General features: G+C 39.3%; 1 protein-coding gene across 2 annotated transcripts in view; it reads right to left on the bottom strand.

Moving 5' to 3' along the window:
- Positions 1–630: 630 nt before the first annotated feature.
- FOXK2 (forkhead box K2) overlaps positions 631–25,880 on the bottom strand; it is a 34,285-nt gene continuing 9,035 nt past the window's right edge. Inside the window, exons 2-9 of one of the 2 annotated variants that reach the window (XM_035104753.2) lie at positions 17,457–17,651; positions 10,454–10,601; positions 7,734–7,880; positions 6,321–6,514; positions 4,362–4,537; positions 3,365–3,661; positions 2,983–3,177; positions 631–2,111 (exon numbers count right to left, since the gene is read on the bottom strand). In XM_035104753.2, coding sequence (XP_034960644.2) covers positions 1,915–2,111; positions 2,983–3,177; positions 3,365–3,661; positions 4,362–4,537; positions 6,321–6,514; positions 7,734–7,880; positions 10,454–10,601; positions 17,457–17,651 — 1,549 coding nt within the window. In that variant the 3' untranslated portion in view covers positions 631–1,914. Of the gene's footprint in view, positions 2,112–2,967; positions 3,178–3,364; positions 3,662–4,361; positions 4,538–6,320; positions 6,515–7,733; positions 7,881–10,453; positions 10,602–17,456; positions 17,652–25,880 lie in introns of both variants that reach the window. The other variant, XM_035104752.2, reaches the window with a different exon arrangement.

Below are 25,880 nucleotides of genomic sequence, written 5' to 3'. Positions count from 1 at the left end.
ACTGACTTAAGAATTTCACCAGATTTTTTTATTCAAAAACTTGCAGCAGTTTGCCTAATACTCATGAAATAGTAGGTTTATAACCAAATGTTTTGCTAATAATTCAGTTTAATTATTTCTAAATTAAGTTACCACAGCACAAAAAGTAGAATGCTGCAGTTACATAAATTCTTTTGCTTTACCCAGCTTATAGTGGCTGTTATAAATCCAGCTAGTGTACAGCATTTTTTCATAATCTTTTAATATGTATTATCCAGATTGACACTGTGACAGCTCTACTGTGTGGGTTAACATGATACTTGGTACAGATTTCTCATATTTGGTCTTCAGATAAACAGTTTTCAAAAACTGACTAAATATAAGCCATTCCAAGCCATTTCAGTCCATCATGAAAATACAGATTCTTCTCAAAATGAAAAAATATATATAAATAATGGTATTGCCAAAAAAGGGCAAATCAAAGGTTCAAGCCGGTCTTTACCTTTAACTCACCTTAATATGAAGGGACAAGACAGCATGTGAATGAAAGACAAAAAACAGTCTTAGCTTTTAGTTCAGTTCTGAAATGTAAGGTGGATTCTACAATCACAACTCTGAGAAGTATCCTTTAAAATGTTCAACTGCAGAACACACACTTTAAAAAAACCACATTTATTATAGTATGGTAGCCACTGTTAGAAAACCTCAACAGCTACTCTTAATTCAGACCCCAGAAGGTCTGTGCAGGACATCAAAAGTTAAAGATAAACTCATCAGATTAATTTCTACTGGTGGGCGCTTATGCTGAAAAATATTGGATATACCTCTGACAAGTTATTATTTTTCTTTTTAAAAGGACTTGTGATAAAGAATTTTCTCTTTTCTAAATGAAGAACAGTCTGCCATTTTAAACATACACAATATTAAGCGAGACTCTTGTTTTACTTTAGACTGGAAAAATAAGCCAGGGACAATCAAAGTCAACACAAAGTAACAAACAGCAAAAGGTAGCAAGAAAGAGAAACAGATAAGTGCAGCTCTGGTCAAATTATCATAGCAGTTCTTTAACGTCAGTTAACGGCTCATTTACACTGTATTTCTAATCAGTAACATGCAAGCCCAAAGAAGCATTTGATCACTACACAAGGTAATAAAATCTGATTAAATTTTATCAGGCAACTGCTAAAATATGAAAATTTGCAGATGTAACAAAGTAGCTTTATCTGAACTTTAACAGGACAAAATTAAATCATTCCATTGGTTAAAAAACCCTACATTCAGTTTTACCAAACAAAATTTCACATGAAAAGTACTGTGTGATTCCAAAGTTTCTGGAGTAGAAATGGAGTGATTTGAAATGTCAAAGACCCCATTATTTTGAAAATAAAATGAAAGTACACATCAAAAATTTCTAATTCCACATGTGAACAACAAAATACTGCATATCTACCAACAACTGCATTGGGTAGGTCATTATGAAAGGCTAGCTGCCAAGATGTAGGAAATGGCTCCTTGCCTCTGTTCCCTTTGAGGAATATACAATCGTTTGAAATCCAGTCACATGAAGTACTTATCATGCTGTGATATACTGAGATATTCAATCCTTAAAGTAATCAATCCAATAGAGCTTTTTAAAGTTGCAGACTTCCAACTTTTGTATCTCTCCTTATCTATAAAGAGTCACTTCAGAACGGCAAGGAGGTGTGGGGGGAAAGGGGTCACAGCCTCTGGAACAAGATGTTGGACAGTTTGGTTTCGATTTTTAAATTAAGGAGTTCTAAGGCCACCTGTGTTTTTTTTCCTCAGTGCTGAAAGTTGAAGTCACAGGGCCCCTTTCCCCACCATGTGAGAACATGTTCAATATTTTAGGTGTTTCAATGTCTCCTTTTGGCACCACGGAGCATCATTCTAAAAAGAAATATTCCTCTTAAGTTCCTAGTTCTGGCTGCCTTGTTCACTCACTGCCACAGGTGGAGTTTCAACATTCACAGCTATGACTATGCTCTCTCCATCCTCCGTTTTGATACGTTTCAACTCTTGCTGATCAGACTGGTCTCCATTCTGACGTTTTGTTGGAAGAGAAGCTGATGCAGATGCATGGGTTGCTAACATGTGTAGGGGACTTGCAGCAGCTGTAAAAAAATAAATCAATGGAGAGATGTTAAACACAGGGAAGGCAAGAGGAAGCCCAATTCCACGAATGGCTTTTGTATTACATGAAAGCTTAATGCGGCACACATTTGAGAATGACCCTAAGATGTTCTTGCATGGGTGAAAATATCTGCAGCAGCTGACCTTATGGCTAAAGAGGAAGAAAAACATTATTGTGATAAAGGGAACTTACTGTCAGAAAGTGTGAATAGAATAGCAGTCTATATTCTACCGGGAGCAGATGGTCCCAAAGGATTGTGAAACGACCAAGAATAAAGCATGAGTAAATACCGGTAACTGTAATACATTGTAAAGAACTGCATTGTCAAGGTTCAGGGCAGCGTGTGGGGGGAGAGAAATGAATAAAACAACACCAAGATAATTGGGTATCTAAAGCTTAATTAAACCATGAACCAAACCAAAGCTGGGATCAAAGGAGTTACTTTAGGCATACCCAAAGCCTTGAGCATAACTAGTGATGATTCCCCCTCCCACAACAGATTTCCCTAACTTTCAACATAAACATCCTTTTGATTTTAAAAGCAGACTGCTATCTGGGATGGAGAGCTATTCCTCCAGAAATACAAATGCACAGCACAGTTATAAAGTTCTTTGTATCATAGATCAGTTCCTAACTTAACGTGAAAGGGAAAAGATGTAGACTAAAAAACCAAAAACAAAACCCTCTTAATTTTCAAGGTAGTAGTTACCTCAAAATAAGCTAAAGAATTAAGCACAAATCTGTAACCATTTTGAGAATCAAGAATCCACAGATTCTGGGCATCACTGTGACAAAAGAAAATTTGTGACGCTAAAGACATCACCCCAAATGCTTACCAGTGTTGGCCTGACCTTGAATTGTTGTGGTGATGGGTACTATATGTGTTCCATTCTGAGTTACAGTTTTTATTGGTAGCTGGTGTTGACCTAGAGGTGTCTGTTGCACTAGAGTAACCGTCTGTAAAGGTGCCGTCTGAGATGTCTGAATGATCCGACTAGCAGCTCCTATGGTTGTATGGCTAACGGCAGGTATAGGCTCCACTTTAACTGGGGGTGGGAATAAAAATATGTTAGAACAAAAGTTTGAAAGCACTGAATAATTCATGGTTAAAGCATCAAAATTAGCACTTCTTAAGAGAAATCAGTATTATGTAGTTGTTTTCTCTACTTGCAACAAATACAAACAATTTTAGGACTGTATTACTTCCAAGGGGAACCGGAACCAAATTCTCACCTTTCGTTTCATTGTGGTCTCCATTCTCTTGAGGTTCTCCCTTAGGTTGGGCCACCATTGCTGCCTGTGTGACCACGGCTTGTCCAGCTACAGTGAAAGTATTTGCTGGTGCTAATCCAGTCACATTTGTGACAGACACAGCTGGGATCTGATGAACAACATGAACTGTCTGTACTACAGGCTGCTGGGATGTTGATGTTGTCACAGGAGTTGCAACAGTGTATGTGACAGGTTTCATAGTTTGTGGTAGCTGCCTCTGTACAGTAATTAAAACCGGCTGGCTAGATAAGGGTGATCCTATTAAAAAAAAGGCGAGGGAGAAAAATTAGTTAAATCATCCGCTTTCCAAAAGTCTATGAACATATTGTTTACTTGCATTTTTAAAAAGCCTACTCCTTCCTTCAACAGTTTCTTCAGCTATCCTAAGAGTAAATCCAGTTAGTTCAGTATTACTATGACACTGTTTTCAGCAGTAAAAAAGTAAAAATAATAATTGTTGTGCCACAAGGAGTGGGTTGCAACTACTGGCAACACCAATAGTTAACATAACTACATTTCAAAAAAAAAACAAAAAAAAATTGGAAGTGTTGTATATCCGTAGTTCAGTGGCTGAGCACATTTTGCAGGAGGTCACCAATGTAATCTCTGCTCCTTTGAAACAAACTAATGGGTTTGCTTTCCCCTTTGGAGACCTAACACAGCGTTTGGGATATCCAGAAGTTGTTGGACTCCTGACTTCCATCAACCCCACCCAGCACCATCAATTGTCATAATTTCAGCATGACCATTCCATTTCAACCCCAACACATAAATTTGAAAAAGGTGGTTCTATTAGCCCTTCACAAAGCATAGAGTACTTCTATTTTTAATTTTCATTCATAATTTCTTTCTGCAAACAAACTTGGCTTTTGAAGTGAAGCCTACATTATACTTTCCATTAGTTAGGTACAGTTTTAATATGCATATTAAATACATGAACACTATATGAATATTTCACCTGGGGCACTCTGTGCAAATCGTGCTTCTTGTATTACTGCTAATTTTGGCTGGATAGTACTCGGCTCAGGTTCCATTGGGACAGGTGACCCTTCCCTTGACAGGCTCTCTGGGGTCTGCACACCACTCGAGTGAGCAGATAACACTCCAGAGTGATTAGGGGAAGCTGGGGCACTTCTGCAAATGAAGAACAAAAGCAGCCACTTTCAGATTGAGAATTGACAGCTACGATGAGTAGTCAGCCTCAAAAACCATTTAATGTATATACTTTCCACAAGGAGGAGCTCTTTGACTGAGAAGTACTACAAATTCCTGACTTCACAGTCTTTTGCAGAGGTAATTCAAAAGCAGACTATGGTTGCTATAGTAGCACAGAACAAGGAGTAGGATGTGGGGGCATTGAAACAAATGTCAATAAAAATGAATGAGTTATTCAGCATGCCTCAATTTAGAGGTTCAATGTGCTGAAGCTCCTGTGTGGGCACCAAAGCAGACACTGGCAGGCCCATGGGCACCCTAGACAATCAAAAGGTATGGAATTCCCTAACTCAAATACCTTGCAAAATAAAAAAATTCCTTCAGTAGCACCTTAAAGACCAACTAAGTTTATATTTTGGTATGAGCTTTCGTGTGCATGCACACTTCTTCAGATACCTGAAGAATCTGAAGGTATCTGAAGAAGCGTGCATGCACACGAAAGCTCATACCAAAATATAAACTTAGTTGGTCTTTAAGGTGCTACTGAAGGAATTTTTTTATTTTGCTTCGACTCAGACCAACACGGCTACCTACCTGTAACTAGAACTGTCAAATACCTTGATCTTTGTTACTCTGTCATATATGTTCTTGGATTTCCCAACTTCTCTAACAGATAGGATCTGCTTTAAATATTTTTAGATACATCATTTTTGAGACAATATCTAAAGAATTTAGATTTCTGTGATTTCCATCTTGGTTTAAGCAGCACCAGAGTATTCTCCTTATTAGGAAATTACTAACTGTTCATGTTCTATTCGGAAATGCAGGCCTAGCCACTATGATTTTAAGCTAAATGATGGAACACTTGAAGCTCTTAAGGAAAACTTTCAAAATCTGTGCTTAAGTTTCTGCCCCCTGCACCACCAATACAATCCCTGTAGAACAGGGGAAGACTTTCTTGGGGGTGAAAGAAGTCCCATTGCAGAAGCAGAATTCATTGCACAATTGGGGGAGCATGGCTGGGTGTCACCCATTTAAAATATTATATAATGTATTATACACACCCAGATTTAAGCAGAGTGGGTTAGGTCCAAAAAGTAAATGGATACTTCTCCAGAAGCTCAAGCCATGGGGCAAGCCAATGGTAAAAAAAATAAAAATGCAATCAAAAGCTATATAGAGCTGCTTGCTTGCTTGCTAGCTAGCTACTACCGAAGATTGAACAGGTTGAAGAGAAAGAAGATTGTGCCCTTGCTGGGCATTATCCCTGAGCAGCAACTGTGGAGCAAGAGGGCAGCTTGGCAGGTGTTATGTTAATAATGCGAACTGACAACATTCAATGTGCGAAAGTTGATTCTTGTGACCTGTACTGTGTGAATCTAGCCCTCCACAGCTATTGTTTTGAGGTAATGAGAAATGCAATGCATTTGAAAGGCCTACAACTGAGAAGGAACAATATTCCTAGCCAGCCTAAACTTTGGAGGGGGGAATTTCAAGCCCCTGAAATGGCAACAGATCCTTATTATGAAGCAAAACCCACCAAGTCTCATCAAGAAGAAATTTTAATGGCTCCTTAGTGCAGTCAATCACAACCAACACACTTTCTCTATTAAGGAAAAGTCCTTTATAATTGTTATACATCTAGTTGTAACAACATTGCAATCACTTAGGACTGCGGTTACCCTATGCCCAGCAGAACGCGTCACACTTAAGGTGAAGCCTCTGAAAATGTATTTTTAAATCCCCAACTTTGATTCCTTACCTAGAAGAGAGAGGTCCCAGTGGGGTTCTAAAGCAAGGTACTCCTCTCGGCCGCCTTTTCCTAAAAGCCTGCTCTATTAATTTGCTTTCAGAGGCAGGGTCTATCCTCCAGAAGGAGCCTTTGCCTGGTTCTTCCTGGGAACGTGGTACTTTGATGAAATAACGATTCAGAGAGAGATTGTGACGAATTGAATTCTATGGAATATAAAAAAGTATATAGAAATCATCCATCTCTTCAGTATCAAGCAGGAATATGGCCTAATGCAAAGGTTTCCGCTCCTTGTGAAACCAGTCTCAGGTCATCACATACTCATTTGACAGCAGTCACCCTTTCATCATAACCAACTTTTTGAGCAGTGGAACTATCACATATTGATTAGGTTTTCAGGTCTTGCAGTTTCTCCCTCTTTAACACATGGTTTTGCCTTTTCTTGGTGCTTCAACTGTATTTTTACCTTCTGTCGCCTGAAATACTTCAAATTTTGCTTAGTACAGCAGTTTTAAGTTTTACATGCAGAAATGTCATTTGACATTCTGGTGGCATTCTCTGACCTTGACCTTTCAAGCTTGACACTTTGCACATTACACTCCTAGGAAGTACTGAACAATGCCTTCTAGTTTCTTAATAACCAAAACATGAATTTTCCATTAAAAAAAACTTGGAAATATTCAGGGAACATATGCTGGCATCAATGTGAACAAATACATGAGGATGGCCAAGGATTTTGGTAATAAAGAATTCTCCGCAAACTTCACTGTTTCTCTCCCATTCCATATCCTCTTTTTTCCTCCTCCTTAAAAATTCCTGCCTCTTTTCCTCTCCCATCCCCTGTATCTCTCCAATCTATACTGGAATATCCCAAGTTCTGCAACTTTCCAATAGCTGCCAGCAGACTACATTATAAAAACTAAAGCACATGTTCAAATTGGTTTTATTAGATGAAGAGCATAATTAATCCACTTTGGGGGTTTCTAGAAATAGCATTTGGAGAAGTTGGCACAGAATTTGTGACTCCTACTGAACCCGCTTTGAGGTGTTTTTTTTACAATCAAGCGCTGTTTAAATTTTATGAAATAAATGAGTAAATAACATTCCTCTACCAGACATTCAGGGATTTCTCATTTCTCAATTACACTTTTTAAAAATCCTCATCTCCCCCCCAAATACTTCCACTAATAACCTTTCTATGTGGAAAAGGGTCATTGGAAAAGGGTTAGTTTTACTGAAAGAACCGGTGTACCATTTTAGGTTACTGAAACAGCTAATCATTTTCAAAGCTCTAAAAACCTATTTCACAAAGTTAAACATATAACCAGGGTGGGAGGGGGGGGCTGTGAAGTTCATGGCTGAAGTAGTAATTAAACTAAGTCTTTTTCTGTTTATTTTACTTAAAACAATACTAGTTACGTTTACCTGCCAGCCCTTGTCTGCTGTCCTGTAGTAAGGATAGTTTTTAGTTATGTGCGTATAAATTCCATTTAGTGTAAGTTGCTTATCAGGTGCCATCGTAATTGCTTGTACTATTAGTTGTGCATAGGAATATGGTGGCTTTGAGTCATCCTATAAAAGAAGATGAAAATGAATACAGTAAAAAGTTTTCTACAGCAGTTTATCCATTCAGTAACGTAAGAAATACATCAATTGTGTATTACAATAAAGCTTGAAAATATCAGACAATTGGGAGATATTATATTATGTGTTTGAGAGTTGGGACGGATGTTGATCACAAGTGGAACTTGAGTCAACAGCGTGATACAAAAAAGGCTAATGTGAATATATGCCGCATTAATAGTTTCCATAGTTTCCAAGTCATGGAAAGTAATAATTCAATATTATTCTGCACTATTATTATTCAACCTCAAGTGGAACAACATATCCATATTAATCACAAAACTGGAAGATACCTTGGAAGTCAGCACTCCACTCAACATAGGATAAAACTACATTATAGCATAGCTGACAGCTGACCATCAAGTCTCTGCTTAAAAACCTCCTGTAAATAAAAGCCCTCTTCAGACAGTTCTATTCCATGATCAGATAGCACTCGCCAGTAGAAGGTTTCTACAATGTTTAGTTGCAATCTACTTCCCTGCAGTTTCCATTGATTGTTTGCAGTAGTGCCCTCTAGAGCAACAGAGAACAGGTCTGCTCCATCTTCTGCATGAGAGTCCTTCAAATATTGAAAACTGCTATCTTCTCTTTTCTTGGCTAAACATATCCAGCTCTTTCAAGCATTCATCATAGGATGGTTTCCAGACATCAAAATTCAATTAGTGTGCCAAGCTTGTCAATACAGCATCCACAACTTTAAACCACATTACTGTGGTGTACAGAGATGTTTTTAAAACAAACAAAATATGAATGAATGATCCAGTACAGAAGTGCTCAGAATACTGACTTCCCATGATATATAGACATATTGGAATGTGTTCAGAGGAAGGCAACAAATACAGCTGCTGCTTTGGAAAACAAGTTCTATTATTATAAAGAAAGGTTGAAAGAACTTGGCATGTTTAGACTGGAAAAGAGGACTGAGGGGTAACAAGATAGCACTTATTCAAATACCTGAATGGCTGTCACACAGAAGAGGACAAAGACTTGCTCTCTATTTCTCCAAGTGGGCAGATCTAGGAGGGGTAGTGGGCTTTTCTTCACTTAAGGTCTCCAAGCAAAAGTTAGACAGCCATCAGTTGGGGATGCTCTAGCTCTGGATTTCTTGAATCAAGCAGAGAGTTGGACTACATGGCTACAAGGACTCCTGTGACTGTGGTTGCATATTTGATGCCTTTTCTTTTTGAAACTAACTTTTATAGGCTTTAGCATTTTCAATTTTCCAACACACAGAATGAATATAATTTCAAAGATATTTTAGAAAATCACTTAACAAAAAAGAAAATTGTGAAAGGATAAGTAGTAAAGTGAGAAGAGAAGAATCCTTGGAAAAGACCCTGATGTTGGGAAAGATGGAGGGCACAAGGAGAAGGGGACGACAGAGGACAAGATGGTTGGACAGTGTTCTCGAAGCTACGAACATGAGTTTGACCAAACTGCGGGAGGCAGTGCAAGACAGGAGTGCCTGGCGTGCTATGGTCCATGGGGTCACGAAGAGTCGGACACGACTAAACGACTAAACAACAACAAGTAGTAAATAAATAGAAATGCTCTAACACATTTCATTACATATAATGTTTGTTCATTACATATAAGTGATCTATTATATATGAATTTATTGGGACAGATTAAACTAAGTTGCTGGGGGGGGAATAAGGTCCACTTGTACAACAGGACTTTGCACCCCCTTTTCCACCCGCCACATCCTCTAACTCTCCTTTGCAGGGTTGGAGGCACCCCCAGAGGAGGAGGCAAGCAGGGGATGCATTGGGAGAGGGGAGAATGTCCTGTTGCGCAAGTGCCACTTGATCACTGCATAGACTTAAGTGCTATGCTGACTTCTACCCATCAAAAGTATTTACAGTAGTACCTCGGGTTACGAACGCGATCCGTTCCGGGTTGCAGTTCGTAACCCGAAAAGGTCGCAAAGTGCGCCGCTTCTGCGCATGCGCGGGACGCGCGCACACCGAAAACACTTCCGGGGTTGCGGAGTTCGTAACCCGAACTGTTCGCAACCCGAGCAGTTCGTAAACCGAGGTACGACTGTATATCGCTTTTCTGTTTAAATAACAGAAAGCAGTTCACAACATAAACTGACATTTAAAAAAAATCAATTCAGTAAAACAACTTCATAACTTTTGGGTGGGGCTGTGTTCTGTTGCTGATATAATAATAATAATAATAATTTATTATTATTATTATTATTATTATTATTATTATTATTATTATTATTATTATTATTTGTGCCCCATGCATCTGGCTGGGTTGCCCCAGCCACCCAGTCAGAGTTGCCAGGTGGTAGAGAAGAAAATCTTCTAGCTTTATGATACTTTCTTAGCATTCTGTAGCATCCAAACTAAATATAGCACAGATAAACAGGATCTATGTTGTTTTCTATTTCAAACTGCTAAACCACATATAGTTATTATTGCTACTTTTGCTTTTTCCAACAAATACATTTCCATTAGTGTAACACAGAACTCAAGAATCAATGTTACAATATTGATTGCAATCAAACTTACCTTTGGGCTATCTCCACCAGATGCTTCTTTGTCATTTTCTGACTGTGAATTGTCAGCCACTAGATGTAGGTCAGATGGTATTACACGGCCCATTTTGTACCCTGAAGAACCTGCACCACGAGGGCTAGATGGGCAGGAATTTGCAGCACTGTAGAATAGGAAGATTATATCCATTACAGAGTATATCCACCCACAAATTAAAAATATCAAACACCCCTGGTTACAAAATAAATCATGCAAATAAGAGCCTGCAATCATTTCCACAATAACCCTTATAAGTCTCTCAGCATTGTGAACTTTAGTAGTTATGGGGGAAGGGATCACTGGGATCTATTTCATAAAGATAACATTAACAGCTATTTTATGAATGTGATGTTTCTCTAATGGAATTGAACTTACATGTAAACATTTTTAGAAAACTGTTTTTCAGAATCTAGTGCTTTACTTGTGTAGTATACAACAGTATATATGAAAAGGGATTAAACAAGGATGTGGCAGGCACAGTTATACAGTGTTCAATCTCAAAATGTAGAATTACACCAGTAGGACCACTACAGCTGCAGAAGAAACTGCTCAGTTGGAACACATGGCGTACAAAATTCAATGTGGTGAGACAAAAAGCCTCAACAAAGCATGGGTGAAAAAAATCACATTGTCAAATCCAGTTTCTCTTATAGACATAGTGCTTTGAAAAAAGATATGGAGGCTAAATTTGCCTCCATGTACTCCATGTAAACAGTGGTTACAGCACAAATCTGAATGCTCTTTTTGAGGGGAGAAAGGGGGGGTCACTCACCAATGAAGGCAGTAGTGAGTGACATATGGGAAGAAGCAGGCTTTCCTTTCCTGTTACTATTAGATTAGGAAAATGTTAACATCTTGGCAGAAGTCTCACATGCTCTCAAATATAGAGAAAACAATCCCTCTTAAGGTCAAGAAATGTTTGCTTCTACCTAGTTTTTCAAAAAGTGTGGTGCTGCCCTCTAGCAAGTGTGAAGCCTTTGTCTCAACTTGGAAGCTACGAGGTCTTCAAGCAACATCTTCCAACAGCACATGGGAGGCTTGACAGGTTGAGGGAGGGAGGAAATTATTGTTTTAGCGGCAAAGTGGTCCAAATGCTGGTTTTTAAAGCCACAGCTGCATCCTCCTGCATGGCTGCAAGACTGTAAAAGAGACAGAAGAGTCTCCAGGCTGCAATCTGGCAATCTTACTAGATGCCAGAATTGCTTGTTAATATGAAAGTGGTTGCATGTACAGTCATACCTCGGTTTAAGTACGCTTCAGTTTGAGTACTTTCAGTTTAAGTACTCCGCGGATCCGCCTGGAACGGATTAATCCACTTTCCATTACTTTCAATGGGCAAGTTCGCTTCAGGTTAAGTATGATTCAGGTTAACTATGGACTTCCAGAACCAATTACACTCATACTTCGGGTTAAGTACGCTTCAGGTTAAGTACAGACTTCCGGAACCAATTGTGTACTTAAACCGAGGTACCACTGTAGGTGCCAACTGTCACATATTAGTTTGGAATAAATATCTGTACATGTAGGCAAATCTCTCACATGTGTCCACCAACTACAGTCAGATCAAATGAGGAACTACATTCAGGATGGTAACCTTAGGAATGCAAATAATTGTTTTAGGTGCATTTCCCTATCTTCAATAGATTAGATTTGAGATAGCCGAGGACACCTCAGTAATGCACACCAGTTACAAAAGAAATGCTACAATGATCTAAATCCTCTTCAGGATATAATGGGCTATACAGTAGTACCTCGGGTTATGAACACGATCCGTTCCGGATCGCGGTTCGTAACCCGAAAAGGTCGCAAACCGAGCGCCATTTCTGCGCATGCACAAAGCGCCCCCCCGCGCTTCTGCGCATGCGGCGCGCCGAAAACACTTCCGGGTTTGCGGAGTTTGTAACCCAAACTGTTCACAACCCGAACGGGTCGTAAACCGAGGTATGACTGTAATGAGAAGGGCAATAAACCAATTCAAAAGATTTCAAAAAAGGATGATATAAGGGAACATATAATTTGTTTATTCTTCACAATGAACAATACCAAAAACTTTGCTAGATTGGATAAAACAACACAGACTAAAGATCAACCTGTGGAGAAAAGGGAACCAACTGACTCCAGAGCTACTGTTGTTAAGAAGTCTGTTTTGCTGCATGCCCACAATAGTACTGGCTTATGGGCCTATTCCAGCATTTCAAACTGAATAGCTATCAACTTTATTTGTAGAAGTTTTCAGAATGAACTTATTTTTTAAAAGCATTCAAAATGTTGACTATGTGGCTTCTAAAATGTACAACTGATAAACAAATCAGCTTTAGAGAAGCACCTGCATGACAAAGACATACCCACCCCTGAACAGGATCACTATCCAGACAACAGTCAACTATTGCCAAACCAGCTGTTAGCTGGAGAATAAGCCCACATAATGGCTCCATCTTCCATTTAATTTTCAGCAAACACTATGGTGAGATCCAAACACACTATCTACATGTGTGAGTGCAAAGAGCTTCCTCTCATGTGCAGGGGGAAAGGCAGTATCTCCGTTGACAACAGTCCCTGGTGAGTTTCTGCTCCAAAGGCTCTTCAGTCTTTGGATGGGGGTTTTTTGGGTGGAGGCTGACAATAGGAGTAGAAATCTGAAAAGTTCCTGTTTGCAAAAGGAACAGGGATTCATATATATTTTGACCCTTCTCTACAGATTCTCAATAGGGCCTCCACCCAATTAAAAGGAAATTAACAGCATGCAATTTTAAATTGATTCAATTTGTTTATGGCAACAAATAGTTTTGAAGAGAACAAAAAGCCATTTGATGATGCATGTGGATGTCATAGCAGACAATGTCTTAGAATATTAATTCTTTTTGTATTAAACAAAGAAAAGGAATGCTTTTTCTAAGATGGTGCCTGCCATGTGTAGGTGGGTTTTTTAAAGTATTTATATATAATTATTATTTTTACATGTGCTGCCCATTTCATAAGGGCACATTTTAGTCAGCCAATTCAAACTTACCTTAGCCAATTTAGCTTAGTTTTTAATATAGATCTTATTTGGTAATATAGTTGGAGTCAATAATTTATGCAGCTCCAATCAGTACTGTGAAGATGCTGTAAGGAGGAATCTTAAAAGCTTGATTTACCTTTGATCTCTCACAATTAATGCATTTTGAGTCTTTAAACACGGAAGTTTGGTATCACTGTTGGGGGAAAAGTTCCATGGAAAATATTGGCATCTCTGGGTCTTCCTTTTACCTTGTTCATATAAATGTGCAGGGTAACACACAGAAGTTCTAGTCAGTTCTCCCTTGAGAAAGATTATATGGTCACAATTGCTTCTCTTGAGATATGTTGTTTATGTTTTGTTCTGATAGGAAAGAATTTGCATGGACGAATGTTTGTTTTGATACCAAGAATCAACCAATGTGATTTTATATTTATGTGCCTCAGAAGCTGCTGGACATGCTTTATTTTCACAAAGCAACGGCAATAAAATGTGTAATGTATTATAATTTCCCAAAAATAACACATGCACAAAAAGGTAATTTAAAATAAAACTCCAAGGTGCCTGTAAACAATCACACTGTGTGATTCTCATTTTAGCTACAGAACCTCACTGCCACTCCAGCTCCCCATGACCTTCAGGAGCAGGTTTTGGGGGGGGGGCAGTGATGAGAGATTTCAGTAAGAAGCGGAGTTGGGAACACTCACAAAAGTCACAGCATGTGCACAGAATGCTGCATGAACAATCCTTTAGATTCCAGCATTTATAATGTAGTGCCTTTCTTAAATTGTTTTCAAAGCAGCCATGACTATTATTTTTAATGCTGAAAAGCTGAAAAGCCTTGTAATGTTTTCAAAGTTATTTTGAATACTATTCTTAATGCTATAAAGTTGAAAAGTCCTCCCTCTCCTCCCTACAATCTGCTCTGGAGGGTTGGGGAGAAACCCAGAAAAGGTGTGTGGGGTGCACAGGAGCACATGGGGAAAGGAAATGGAGGGGAAATTCTACTGCATGAACAGGGATGATTCTTTAAGCTCAATGACTTCATTGGATACAGCCCACATACTCTAGGCAACACAAAGACAACTGCAATAGATCTACAGAAGCATTTTCATTCATTACTTGTTATGTAGACACTGCAGTGTGAGTTAAAATCAACCGCACACATTTTTCACTGAACATATTACTACAAACAAATCATGATTCCAAAGTCTCAGCTCAATTCACAGTTTTGCCACCTTTGTTGGTAGAAAACCAACTTAAATGCACTCTGCACATTCTAGCTGCTTAAACTATTTTGCAAATGACATCCAAATTGCCTTTGCATCCTTGGTAAAAATGATTTTATTAAATTGCAATTAGAGATGCCTGCATACCCAACTTTTCTCCCCAAAAGAGATAAATTCTTTGCAAGTTTTCTAAGTGAACACTCACAAAGAATCAAGACCATACAGTGGTACCTCTGGTTACGAACGCCTCAGGTTACATTTTTTTGGGTTACGAACGTTTTTAACCCGGAAGTGAGTGTTCCAAGCTCTCGGAGGCCTCGCCACTGCCCGGAGCCAAGCCCAAATACCCGCGGGGCCTGCGGAGGCTCCACGACTGGGTTCCAGCAGCAGGAGCACTCGGAGGCCTCCGTGAATGCCGGGAGCCAGGCCCTGACATCCATGGGGCTCTGGAGGCTCCGCGATCAGCCTCCAACCGTGAGAGCTTTCCGAGGCCTTCACAACTGCCCGGAGCCAGGCCCTGACATCCTCAGGATGCCCAGCAGGTCGCATTTCAGCCCCAAAGTTAGGTAAGGAACACTTACCTAATGAAGACCGAGAGCAGTGAAGCTGTTAAGAAAACAAAGATGAGCCTGGGCCGAAAAGCCCTTTACCAACCCTCCAACCCTTGCCCCACCCCCAGCTGTAGCAAGATGGGTGGCACCTAGCTAGGTAAGCCCACTGACCCTGTGGGGGGGGGAGTGGAAGATTTTGGGATTCTGCAAGAGATTTGGGGATTTGTTTATGTGAGTCGGCCCTATGCCTGTGCCTTTGTCTCTGCTTTGCTCCTTTGTTTGGGGGACTTCTGCCTTCTGTCATTGTTTTGGGGGTCGTGTGGAGCCCAGTTCAGCTACTGGTTGATTGTGTGACTGCAGAAATGGATAAAAGCACCCCATCCAAATAATGACTATCATCAGTGCATGTAAGAAAAAAATAAATGTTAATTTTTTTCATCTACAATACTGTCTTATTTATTTTATAGTACAGTACATTGATTATTGCCTTCATTTTATGGATCAATGGTCTCGTTAGGCAGTAAAATTCATGTTAAATTGCTGTTTTAGGGGGTGTTTTTCATCGCCTGGAATGGATCAATCCACTTTTCCATTACTTTCAATGGGAAAGTGCACTTCAGGTTAAGAATGCTTCAGGTTAAGAACGGAGATAAGAGATGAAGATAGTCAACACAACAGAAACACCTGTTTGTGAGGTATTGGCTGAACATTGTATAAACACAAACACCTTTGGCCTCTCCGCCCCCATCTTTGCATTTGTGCTGTTAAAATATGTCATCTCAGCAATTTTTCAGATCTTAGCCAACCATTCCCTACTAGAGAGAGCACTGATTGAAGGCAAAAAATAGCTGCTATAAGAAATATCAGCTGAATTTCCCCACATTTTAATTAACTGAATTATCAGTAAAACTCAACAAAATATTTATAAGCTTCAAACAAAATAAATAAATAAAGATGGCTTATTAGAGAGATGGTCCATGTTGTTAAGTGATTTTGAGCATGCCCACCACCCATATAAAACCAGCTATTAGGTTACCACATAGCCAACATTTATCATGGTTCTTAAACTCAATCTAATGTTCCCAGGAATCCCAGCAGGTATGAATCATTGGTTCACAAAATGTTCCAAGTCTGACAATTTCTAAACACTCACATATTGAAAGCCAAACTAGACACAACAGCAGCAGACCTCTCCTTTTAAATGAAGATTTGCCCCAATCATGTAGGTTAGGAGCAAGGGGCATGTGAGTGGGAACTATAGAACCTTCCTTTCACATCCACCATTAAAACTCCCTGCTCTCAACCATTCCAATTGTTCTCTCAGCCTGCTCCAGTAGCAGAAGCAAGCCTGGCTGGGAGAAAAAGCACTGGGGGGTAGTAGCTGCAGGAAGTTAAGTGATCATGGAAGGTATTCAGCACCACTCACCAACATGCCTCTCTTCCTCTTAAAATTGAAGCATCTGTCAGGACCCACACTCTTGTCAGCATCTTCCTAATCCATCAAACTAGCAGCACCAAAAGTAAAGGTGCTGGATACTGACCCAGGCCACAGTGCTTTAGATCTGGCACCCTTGAAGCAGAAATACTTGGCTTGGATCCTCCAGAGCCTGTAACTCGAAAGCCTGAACCCACCCAAGGAAGTAACTCCCTTTATGACAGGAACCCAAATCACCATGTTGGCCCATCACCACAGGCAGTTAGCCCAGGGAAAAGTGTTATGAGTGGAGAAGGAAGAATGCTGGGCTTCAAGTTAAGATTCCTGCCGCTTTAAGGTTTTCTACACCTTAAGGAAGGGACAGTGCTTTGGAAGCTGATCTGGAGACATAAAAGCTTTTGTGATTAGTTTGTTCACTTGGAGCTTTCCATGGTGCTGTCTTGCCCCATGGGCGTAATATCAAGGTAAGCAAAGGGCATCCTCTCTCACCTACTTTATATAAAATTGGGGCAAACCCACAATGAAAAATATGTGTCTGTAACCATCACCTCTAGTTTGGCCTTGAGTAATCCATAGTACTGTAAATTCAAGTATGACCAGCACAATTAGGAGGCTGAAGAGAACGTGCAAGTCTACAGTTTATTCCCAGGTTGAGCTGAGCTCCAAGTTTTATTGCACAAATGAAAACTTCAAGTGATGTATTACTTCGTATTAAATTCTGTGGTCCTATATTAATTGTGCATGCAGTATCACAATGTCTAAATACCTGATGGTTCCTGTGGGAGAAGGGAGAGGGCTGATCAGGTGAGCCATGTTGTCTGGAATGTTTATTGTTAGGGGAGAGATCTGGGGTTGCACAGGTTTCACTGGGGACTGCGGGGACTCCTGTTTTTCTCTTTTTTCATTGGATAAAGCTGTAAATGTTATCTTGATGTTTGTGCTGGGAAACCTGAATGTACATCTGCAAAATAAAAATAAAATGCACATATTAACTGGAAGATTATAAATTTTTATTTGCATAATTTCATCAGTATTACTTTACCCTAATAAAATGTTAATTGTAAAGTGTTATTTCAGGTTACAAAATGACCAATTACTATTTGCCGTTTTAAAAAAGGCATAACACAGAGAACTGAACACACATATAAAGACCAAAACTGGCATTCACAGAAACAGCATAGTATCATGAAAAGCTAGGTTTGAATCAAAAGCCTTAGTCCTACACACTGACCTAAAATTGGTTAGGAAACGATCCATACATCATAAAAGGGCATACATTAAAAACCTCAAGAACTCCTTTTTTCCAAAAAATAATAATCAAAATACAGTACATAGTGTCTTGGGGTGTGTATGTTATGTTCTGGGTAGAGGGGTAGTGTGTAAAACTGAAATCATGTCTAGTCAGAACAACCCCCTAGAACCACTTCTACATGAAAAATCTTACCTGCCAGAGCCAGTATAAGATATCACAGGGTCACCTGAGATATCGCAAAAGCATCCATAGCCCACGCAAGTGTTTCCCAGATTCCAAGGGTGAGAAATTAAGAGCTCTTTCCACGCAGGAAAACTCAGCAAGCAAAGGGCTTTTAAACTCTCCGCCTCACACACATATTTGCGTGATACTAGCTGGCCAGCTGCCAAGTGCATAGAACTGTGATTGTGCAAGTTAAATGTGTGCAAGTTGTGATCCTACAGTATGGCAGGATTCCAACCAACTTGTTCAGTTGAGATAACTCAGACAACCAAGGGCTGTTTCAAACAGTTGAATGTCATGGGAGTGGAGGAAGAAAAAACTGCATAGAAATACTGTGTTCTCTATTCCTGATACATTTTCAAACCTGCTCTTTCTGGGACATAGACCTAGTTTTTAAAGCTGTAATCAATCGTCATCCACATTAGTCAATAATATAAATACATACACATTCACACAAAATAGTTTTCTTATCTGAATATTTCAAAGGGTATCTCCAACATGTATTACACAGTTACAAAGGTACAGAAATCAGAAACCAAAACAATCCAGTGATTGGAACACCTATGAAGGTAACAAATAATGAAAAGCATACCCCCCCCCAAATTCTCCTTCTCATAGTACTAGAACTCTGGGTCACTCAGTGAATCAGGGTAGGTTCAAGATGGATGACAGTGCTTTTCACAGTGCTCAACTATGGCAATAGTAAAACTGTGTTAGATGGCTTTAAAAGGGAATTAGACAAAATCGTGGAAGTGAAATCTATAAAAAGATATTAGCTATATTTCCCTAGTGGTGCAGCAATAAAGCTGCTAGCACATTTGCAAAGCCAGCAGGGTTGGGAAAGATTTCAAGTGGGATGGGGGACCGTGTGTTGAGATTCCTGCATTGCAGGGGCTGGGCTAGATGACCCTCAGGGTCACTTCCAACTCTACAATTTGATGATTCTATGAGAAGCAAACAGACTCAGGTTCAGAGGCACTATACCAGATGTTGAGGACAGGCAGCAGGGAAGGGAAGCCCTAATTGTGAGCTTCCTGGAAACATCTGGCCTCTGGAAGCAGAATGCTGGATTAGATGGAGAGTTGAAGTGATCCAACAGAGTTCTTATTTAGACTGAAAATAAGATGGACAACCAACTCCTCCATAAACTGAACCAAATTTCCTCCCTACACTATATGTATTTTTACAAGCACAACACCCCACAAATTTAGCTTACACCCATTTTTCTACCTGCAATAAAAATGATTTCAGGCCAACAGCAACTAACACCAATTTAAGCCACTTCTGGAAAACATACTTCACTTGGAAATACAAATCCTACCATACTTTGCAACATTAAACCCTATAAAATTTAAACCTACAAGGCTACCAAAGAAAAGAGCTCGAAAGAAACCAAACACAGCATCCTTGCACAGACTGAAAGGAACCCTGAAAGAAATCTGCCTGCAGGCAGTAGTTACTGTAGAAACCAAGCTCTTCATCGTTTTCCTCCAAGCAGAAGACACAAAAGAGCTGGAAAGCAGGGATCGATGGGAAGCAGCTTATAAAGCTGCTTGTCACATCAGCTGCAGGAAAACCAGACACTAATTCATTAAAACTACCCATGTAATGCCTCTGGAATTTGAGGCTCCATCGTCTGCGAGTACAAAAGAAACTCTGCCTATGGAAACGCTGCACTTTTAAGTATTTGGCATCTTTCAACACAAAAGCTAAACACAGGCTGGTTGTGTGGTCTCTAAATTTCATCTTCAACCTTAAGAACATGAATGAATATAATTTGTCTGGAAGAGGACTGCATGTCTACACTTGCTTCAGATTTATAAATGGCTGTTTCAGCATCTTAAACAACTTATGCCACTTTGAAGCAATAGAACAGTTGCTTCAAAATCAAGCCAACTTTTCCCCTTTCAGTTTGTTATTATTTCCTGCTGTTAAATTAATTCATATTGTAAGCAGAAAAGGATTTTCTATTCTATAACCACTGTAAGTATCTATGTTTCCATGTGAGAAGGTCAACAAACAAAAAGCTGTACCCTTCTATTAGACATTTTCCCAACTTTTCATTCATATGCAAGCAGGTTGTCTCTTTGGTGTAGTAACATTTAGGCCACATCACACCAATCAACAGCATACATTTCAAGCAGCCACTTGTAAGTTTTGACTAAATTTCTGGATAAACACTTTTTTTCTGTCAGAAATGTTCTCATAATACCAAAAAGAGGACAAGCCAGATGTTTTTAGGAGTATGAAGGGTGCATACAACTTAGCACCTTCACCTGAACACAAAATTAAGGCTATATACTGAGATAATGTGGCTGTGTTTACTGTGATTTGGAGAGTACTGTACATTATTTATATCCCACCTTTTTTCCATGTATGACATACATACAAGGCATTCCTTTTTCAAAAAGTCTTCTAAGAGAAGAGTTTTTTCCTTTTGGTATTTGTATTTTTTCTTTAAAAAAATAGTGATTAGCCACTATTTCTTGCCAAAGGCAACTCAAAGCAACTTCCAACCAACCAACCAACCAACAAAAAACCCATATAGATACATTAAAACCAAGAAGAAGAAAATACTGTTATACACTACCCTAATTTTCAAGCAATGAGAAATTCCAGGCTGGGGTTACATGCACTTACCCAAGGTTTGGTTTCCTGGAAATAAGAGACAGCAGAGACTGTGGTGTCTTTAGGGTATTTGGTTTATTTACTCATATATACAACCTGAACATAAGCTGGAGAGGCTTACAGCTTTAACAACACCCCAAAATTTCTTGTTTCTCCCATAGTCACAGGCTTGGATTCTAGCAGAAATCAAGTATGTCGCTCTCCCAGCTTCTGCTGCTGCCAAGTTCTGCCTGTAATGTAAATTGCTTTTATGTATCTGCTGGTGCTTTAAATTGTGTGTGTGTGTGTGTGTGTGTGTGTGTGTGTGTATAGTTTTAATTGCTTTTATTATAAAAGTTTGATTATAAAAGTTTTATACATGTAACTGTTCTGGTGTGTTTTATACAAGCAATTGCATATGTGTTTTTATTCTACAGTATTGTAAAGTGCTTTGGTATGTGTCATGGGAAGCGTTCACAAATAAAATAAAAAATAATTAAAAAATAATGAACACATCATATTTCAGATGGTCTCCCATCCAGGCACCAACCAGATCCAGACCTGCTTAGTTATGGATGCCTACCTTGTGCGCCTTTCAATTAGGAATTGACAGATCAGTCTTTTTCCAGTCAGTATCACTTTCATATGTATTAAATCATAAATCCATTCTATCTTTCTTTTAAAAAAACTGCACTAAAATGCATTTAGACAATATGCATTTTGTGTGCATTTTTCTGAACCAAAACTGCACTGCAAAATATGGCAAAGTGTGCAATGTATCAGTGCAAGAATGGCAAAATAGGCTGGTTCACTCTGAAATGCAGACCAAACATAATTCTCCCCATCCAACTTCCAATGCATGTGTAAAATGGGAACATAAGAAGCCAAGGACATAGGCTGGTAGGTTCATCTGTTCTAACTCTTGATGCTAATTCCATCTAGCCCAATGTTTTATTTAGATGTGTTTATTGTAGCTTCTGAAGGGAACAATAAAATTAAAACATGGACTATACTTCAAATTACTGTGATTCTATAATGTGACTATATTGTGCAAATCTTATGCAAGCCATTTTGAGAGCCTTTTCTTACTACAAAACGAGATATATTAAATCAAACAAACACACTGTTCAATTCATGGAATCATACATTTTATGCACTCTTACTTCTGAAGGAGGAGGTAGATGAATGATGCAAACTGCTGCAGTAGCCAACATAACAACAAAGCAGTGTTGTTTTCAGCAATATACAGCACAGGTTACGGCCTAATTAATCTGTAACCTTTTCAGTTCCACACTCTCCTAGACAAGCCCAGTCAGCATATGGTCCAACAAGATCAGCATATCACTTAAACTTAACAACCCATGAAACAGTGCACCTAAGCATTCTTCAGATTAACCATTAAGAGCATCTACTTTTCAACAGTTTTCTAAGTGCATCATTTTGGACATATTCCTACAGATTTCCTACTTTGACATACTGTACTTAAAACTTGCACCACTGAAATCCGATTGTCTGATGATAAGAGCAGACTAATCACTCATTTTCAATAGCCTCTCAATTCCTATGCCAGTGTCTCCCAAACCTTGAGCTTATGCCACCCTTGTAAGCTTATTCTGTATTCTACCCCCATCCCAAATCCAGCATTATTAAGTCTGTTCCACAACTGGTTGTGCAGAGATCCTTACATACAGTCATGTACATACAACTGCTGGTGTTCACAAAAAAACTGTAGACTGCGGCACTGATCAATTACTAGCATTAGGAAAGATAGCAAGCCATATCTGATACTTCCTAAAACAGGAACAGTATGGTGCCCTCCAAAAGTTTTGGACTCCAACTCCCATCAGCCACAGCTACATGGCACAAATGGTAAGAGATTAATTATGACTACTGTAGCCTACAATATCTGGAAGGTACCACACTGGCTATCTCTGTCCTAAAACCATATATAGGAGAACACCATTAGAACAAAGCAGGTCATCAAAGCAGTCAGAGGGGAAGCAGCTATCCTCACAAATCCAGGGAGAATCCTCTAAAAGCTCTTATATTACTATTATTACTATTATTATTACTATTATTATTACTATTACTATTATTATTTTGTACCCTGCCCATCTGACTGGGTTGTCCCAATTCCCCAACCACTCTGGGCGCCTTCCATCCAATATAAAAACACAATAAAACATCAAACATAAAAATCCACCTATGTCTTGATACCTTTTCCAGGCCAAGCCCACATTGGGAGAATCACTGCTTTATGAAGCAGATAATATCAACCAAAGCACAAGAACCTGCTTCCTTCCCTGCTAGACCTCCACACCAGCAGGTGTGCTGCTAGTGTGGGAATGGCAAAAAGGCACCTGACTGGAAGTGTGGCTGGAAAAAGATAACGTCCTACCTTGCTGAAATGGCAGCTTTGTATCTCTAAGATGGTACAAAGACTTACATTCAGTACTACAAACTGCTGTCCATACAAAGGATCAGTGTGTAAGAATCTAAGCACTTATGATTAATGTTAACCAAGCTTTAGATTACAGTCAATGAGCCAATCTTTAGGCTGCCCCAGAAAAGGGGGTTGTATGTATCTAACCTATTTATGTTAGAGAGGTACAATGTACTTACTGGAGAACTATCCAAGGTTTAACATGAGAATCGGAATAGAGAATGTAAAATTACTTAGCAAAAAACCATTGAAATTTCAAGTAAATAGTGCTTAAAGGTTGCGGTGCTCATCTCGTGTTACTAGCCGAGGGAGCAGGCGTATAGCTTCCAGGTCATGTGGCCAGCATGACAAAGCCGCTTCTGGCAAACCAGAGCAGCACACGGAAACGCCGTTTACCTTCCCGCTGTAGCGGTACCTATTTATCTACTTGCACTTTGACGTGCTTTCGAACTGCTAGTGCTTACATTTATCTTAATGACAACTTGTTGAAACAAATGAAATTTTTTTTTAAGAAAAAAATCAGCGACACCATCTACATTCTGTTAAGAAATTCAGATGGACATCTTATGTAGGGTTCAGTTCCAAGAGATTATAATTAAGATTAACCAACATTTGTCTGGGTTCAGACAAAGCTAATAAGCTAATAAAAGCAAACAACCAGCAGCATAAAAATCCAGACACAGTAGGTAAATAAACAAAATTAAGATATTTAAACACTCAGAAAAACAAAAGGGCCTTTGCTCCAATTGAAGATGGGCACAAGTCAAGCTTCCCTGAGGTGTGATTCATTAAACAGGGCACAAAAGAATCCCATTCCCCAGTTGCCACCTACTGTATCAGTGATAGCAGGACTACCCCAAAAAGGACATCTGATGATGACCTTAAGACATGAGCATGCTCATATTGAATAAAAGTAAGCATCAGTACTTTGACTCATGTCCAGTAAGGACAGGGAACCAGATATATGTCTCAACATCAACAAGGTTTCAGCCCCAACATCTGGTTTTCAGTTAGCACTCTCATAGCAGTATTTTGCTCTGACAGCAGTTTCTGAATTCTCTTCAAAGTCAATGTTATGTATAATGCATTGTGATAGTCTAATCAGGAGGTTGCCATGCATAGTTAACTGAGCTAGATCCCCTCTGTACAGGAAGAATTCAAACTTGTGTAAGGTACTCTGTGCCCCTGCATCTCCAAAGCTGGATGGAGGATCACCTCCAGAACACAAACCTGCTCTTTCAGAAGAAGGGCAAGGTCACCCATAACTGTTTCTATACCACTAAGCTGGATAAATGAATCACCTACAAACAGCACCTCCATCTTCTGTAGACTGAGGACCATATTAGTTGTGATAGTTTCAGCCAGCACAATGAGTACCAGTAAAGCAATGAGGCTTCCTCCCCTCTCCACCCTCTGCAAGACCTCAAAACCAGCTCTTGGGGGTCAGGGGAACAACAAATGGGGGGATAGTTCCATTTGGAAAACAACATTGAATTCCTCTGAGACTCTAATTCCGTCTATAAACAGACTCTAATTCTGTCTATAATCAAACCCAGATGCTGATCTGGTACTTACATTGCCTTCCTTGAATCAGCTGAAAATGAAAGTAGTGCTGGGTTTCACCCACTTATTGATGGCACTTACCTAATATATAAAACAGCATGTGGGACAAGATGGAACCCTGCAGGACCCCTATAACATAAATGTCATTGAACCAAGCTGTAGCACCTCTGCCCCACTTTCTAGAACTAGCTGTTCAGATAGGAATGGAAACACCATAACATTGTATCCCAAATTTCCAAACTTACAGTCTGAAAAAAGAAATTGATTTCTTTTTAAAAACATAAATATAACAGTTTTTTTCTGGAGGAAAGAAATGTAATTGTGGCTTCATTGAACTCAGTGGGACTTTATTTCTGAATCAAGATGCTTAGGATCATGCTACATAGTTTCTTGGATTATTGAAACAAGCTTAAACAGACTTGCATTCCACAAAGCAAACTGCTCTTTGAATTTGGAAAATTCAGTATGTGATCATCAGAATGTTGTTGCTTTCACACAACTGAATCTATAGATTTCAAGACATACAGAAGCAAACACTTTAGGGAGTAGTCCCCAAAGTATGGTCTGAAGACATGTGAGGCCAGTACCTAGCTGAAGCTAAGGTCAGTGCCTGCATGGAAGTTTGGTGATATATAAATGCAAATAGGAAAATAAAAATACATTTTTGTTATAGTATTCACAGAGTTGATAGCAAGTGGCAAATACCTACCTTTACCTTTATAGCATGCTCTCTATAAAAACCCAGGACTGCATAAACAATGTTGAGATAAGATGAAGATTCAACAGCTTCTCCTTTCAAAATCACCCCAAAACCAGAATCACCATTTTCTTCTTTGGGGGAAAGCTACAATGACTACAAAAATAGCTTTATTATTATTATCTCTTCATTCACTATGCAGTCAGTGTGTCATCCACAGATTATTATGTGAATGTCAGTGTCTGCCCCTCCCATACAATGCTGCAAGTCACTCCGAGGAGAGGCAAGCCCAGCAAAACTAAAGTCAACTGGTATATCCCCACCAATCTAAAGAGTAACTGGAGAGAAAAATTAATTTGATGGGAAGGAAAAGAGGTATGCTGCCACTATATTATCACTCATGTTT

Source organism: Zootoca vivipara, chromosome 2 (assembly GCF_963506605.1).
Source record: "Zootoca vivipara chromosome 2, rZooViv1.1, whole genome shotgun sequence".
In the NCBI taxonomy this organism is placed as follows: domain Eukaryota; kingdom Metazoa; phylum Chordata; class Lepidosauria; order Squamata; family Lacertidae; genus Zootoca; species Zootoca vivipara.
Note: the sequence above shows the minus strand (reverse complement) of the source record. Positions and strands in the feature narration are given on the sequence as shown.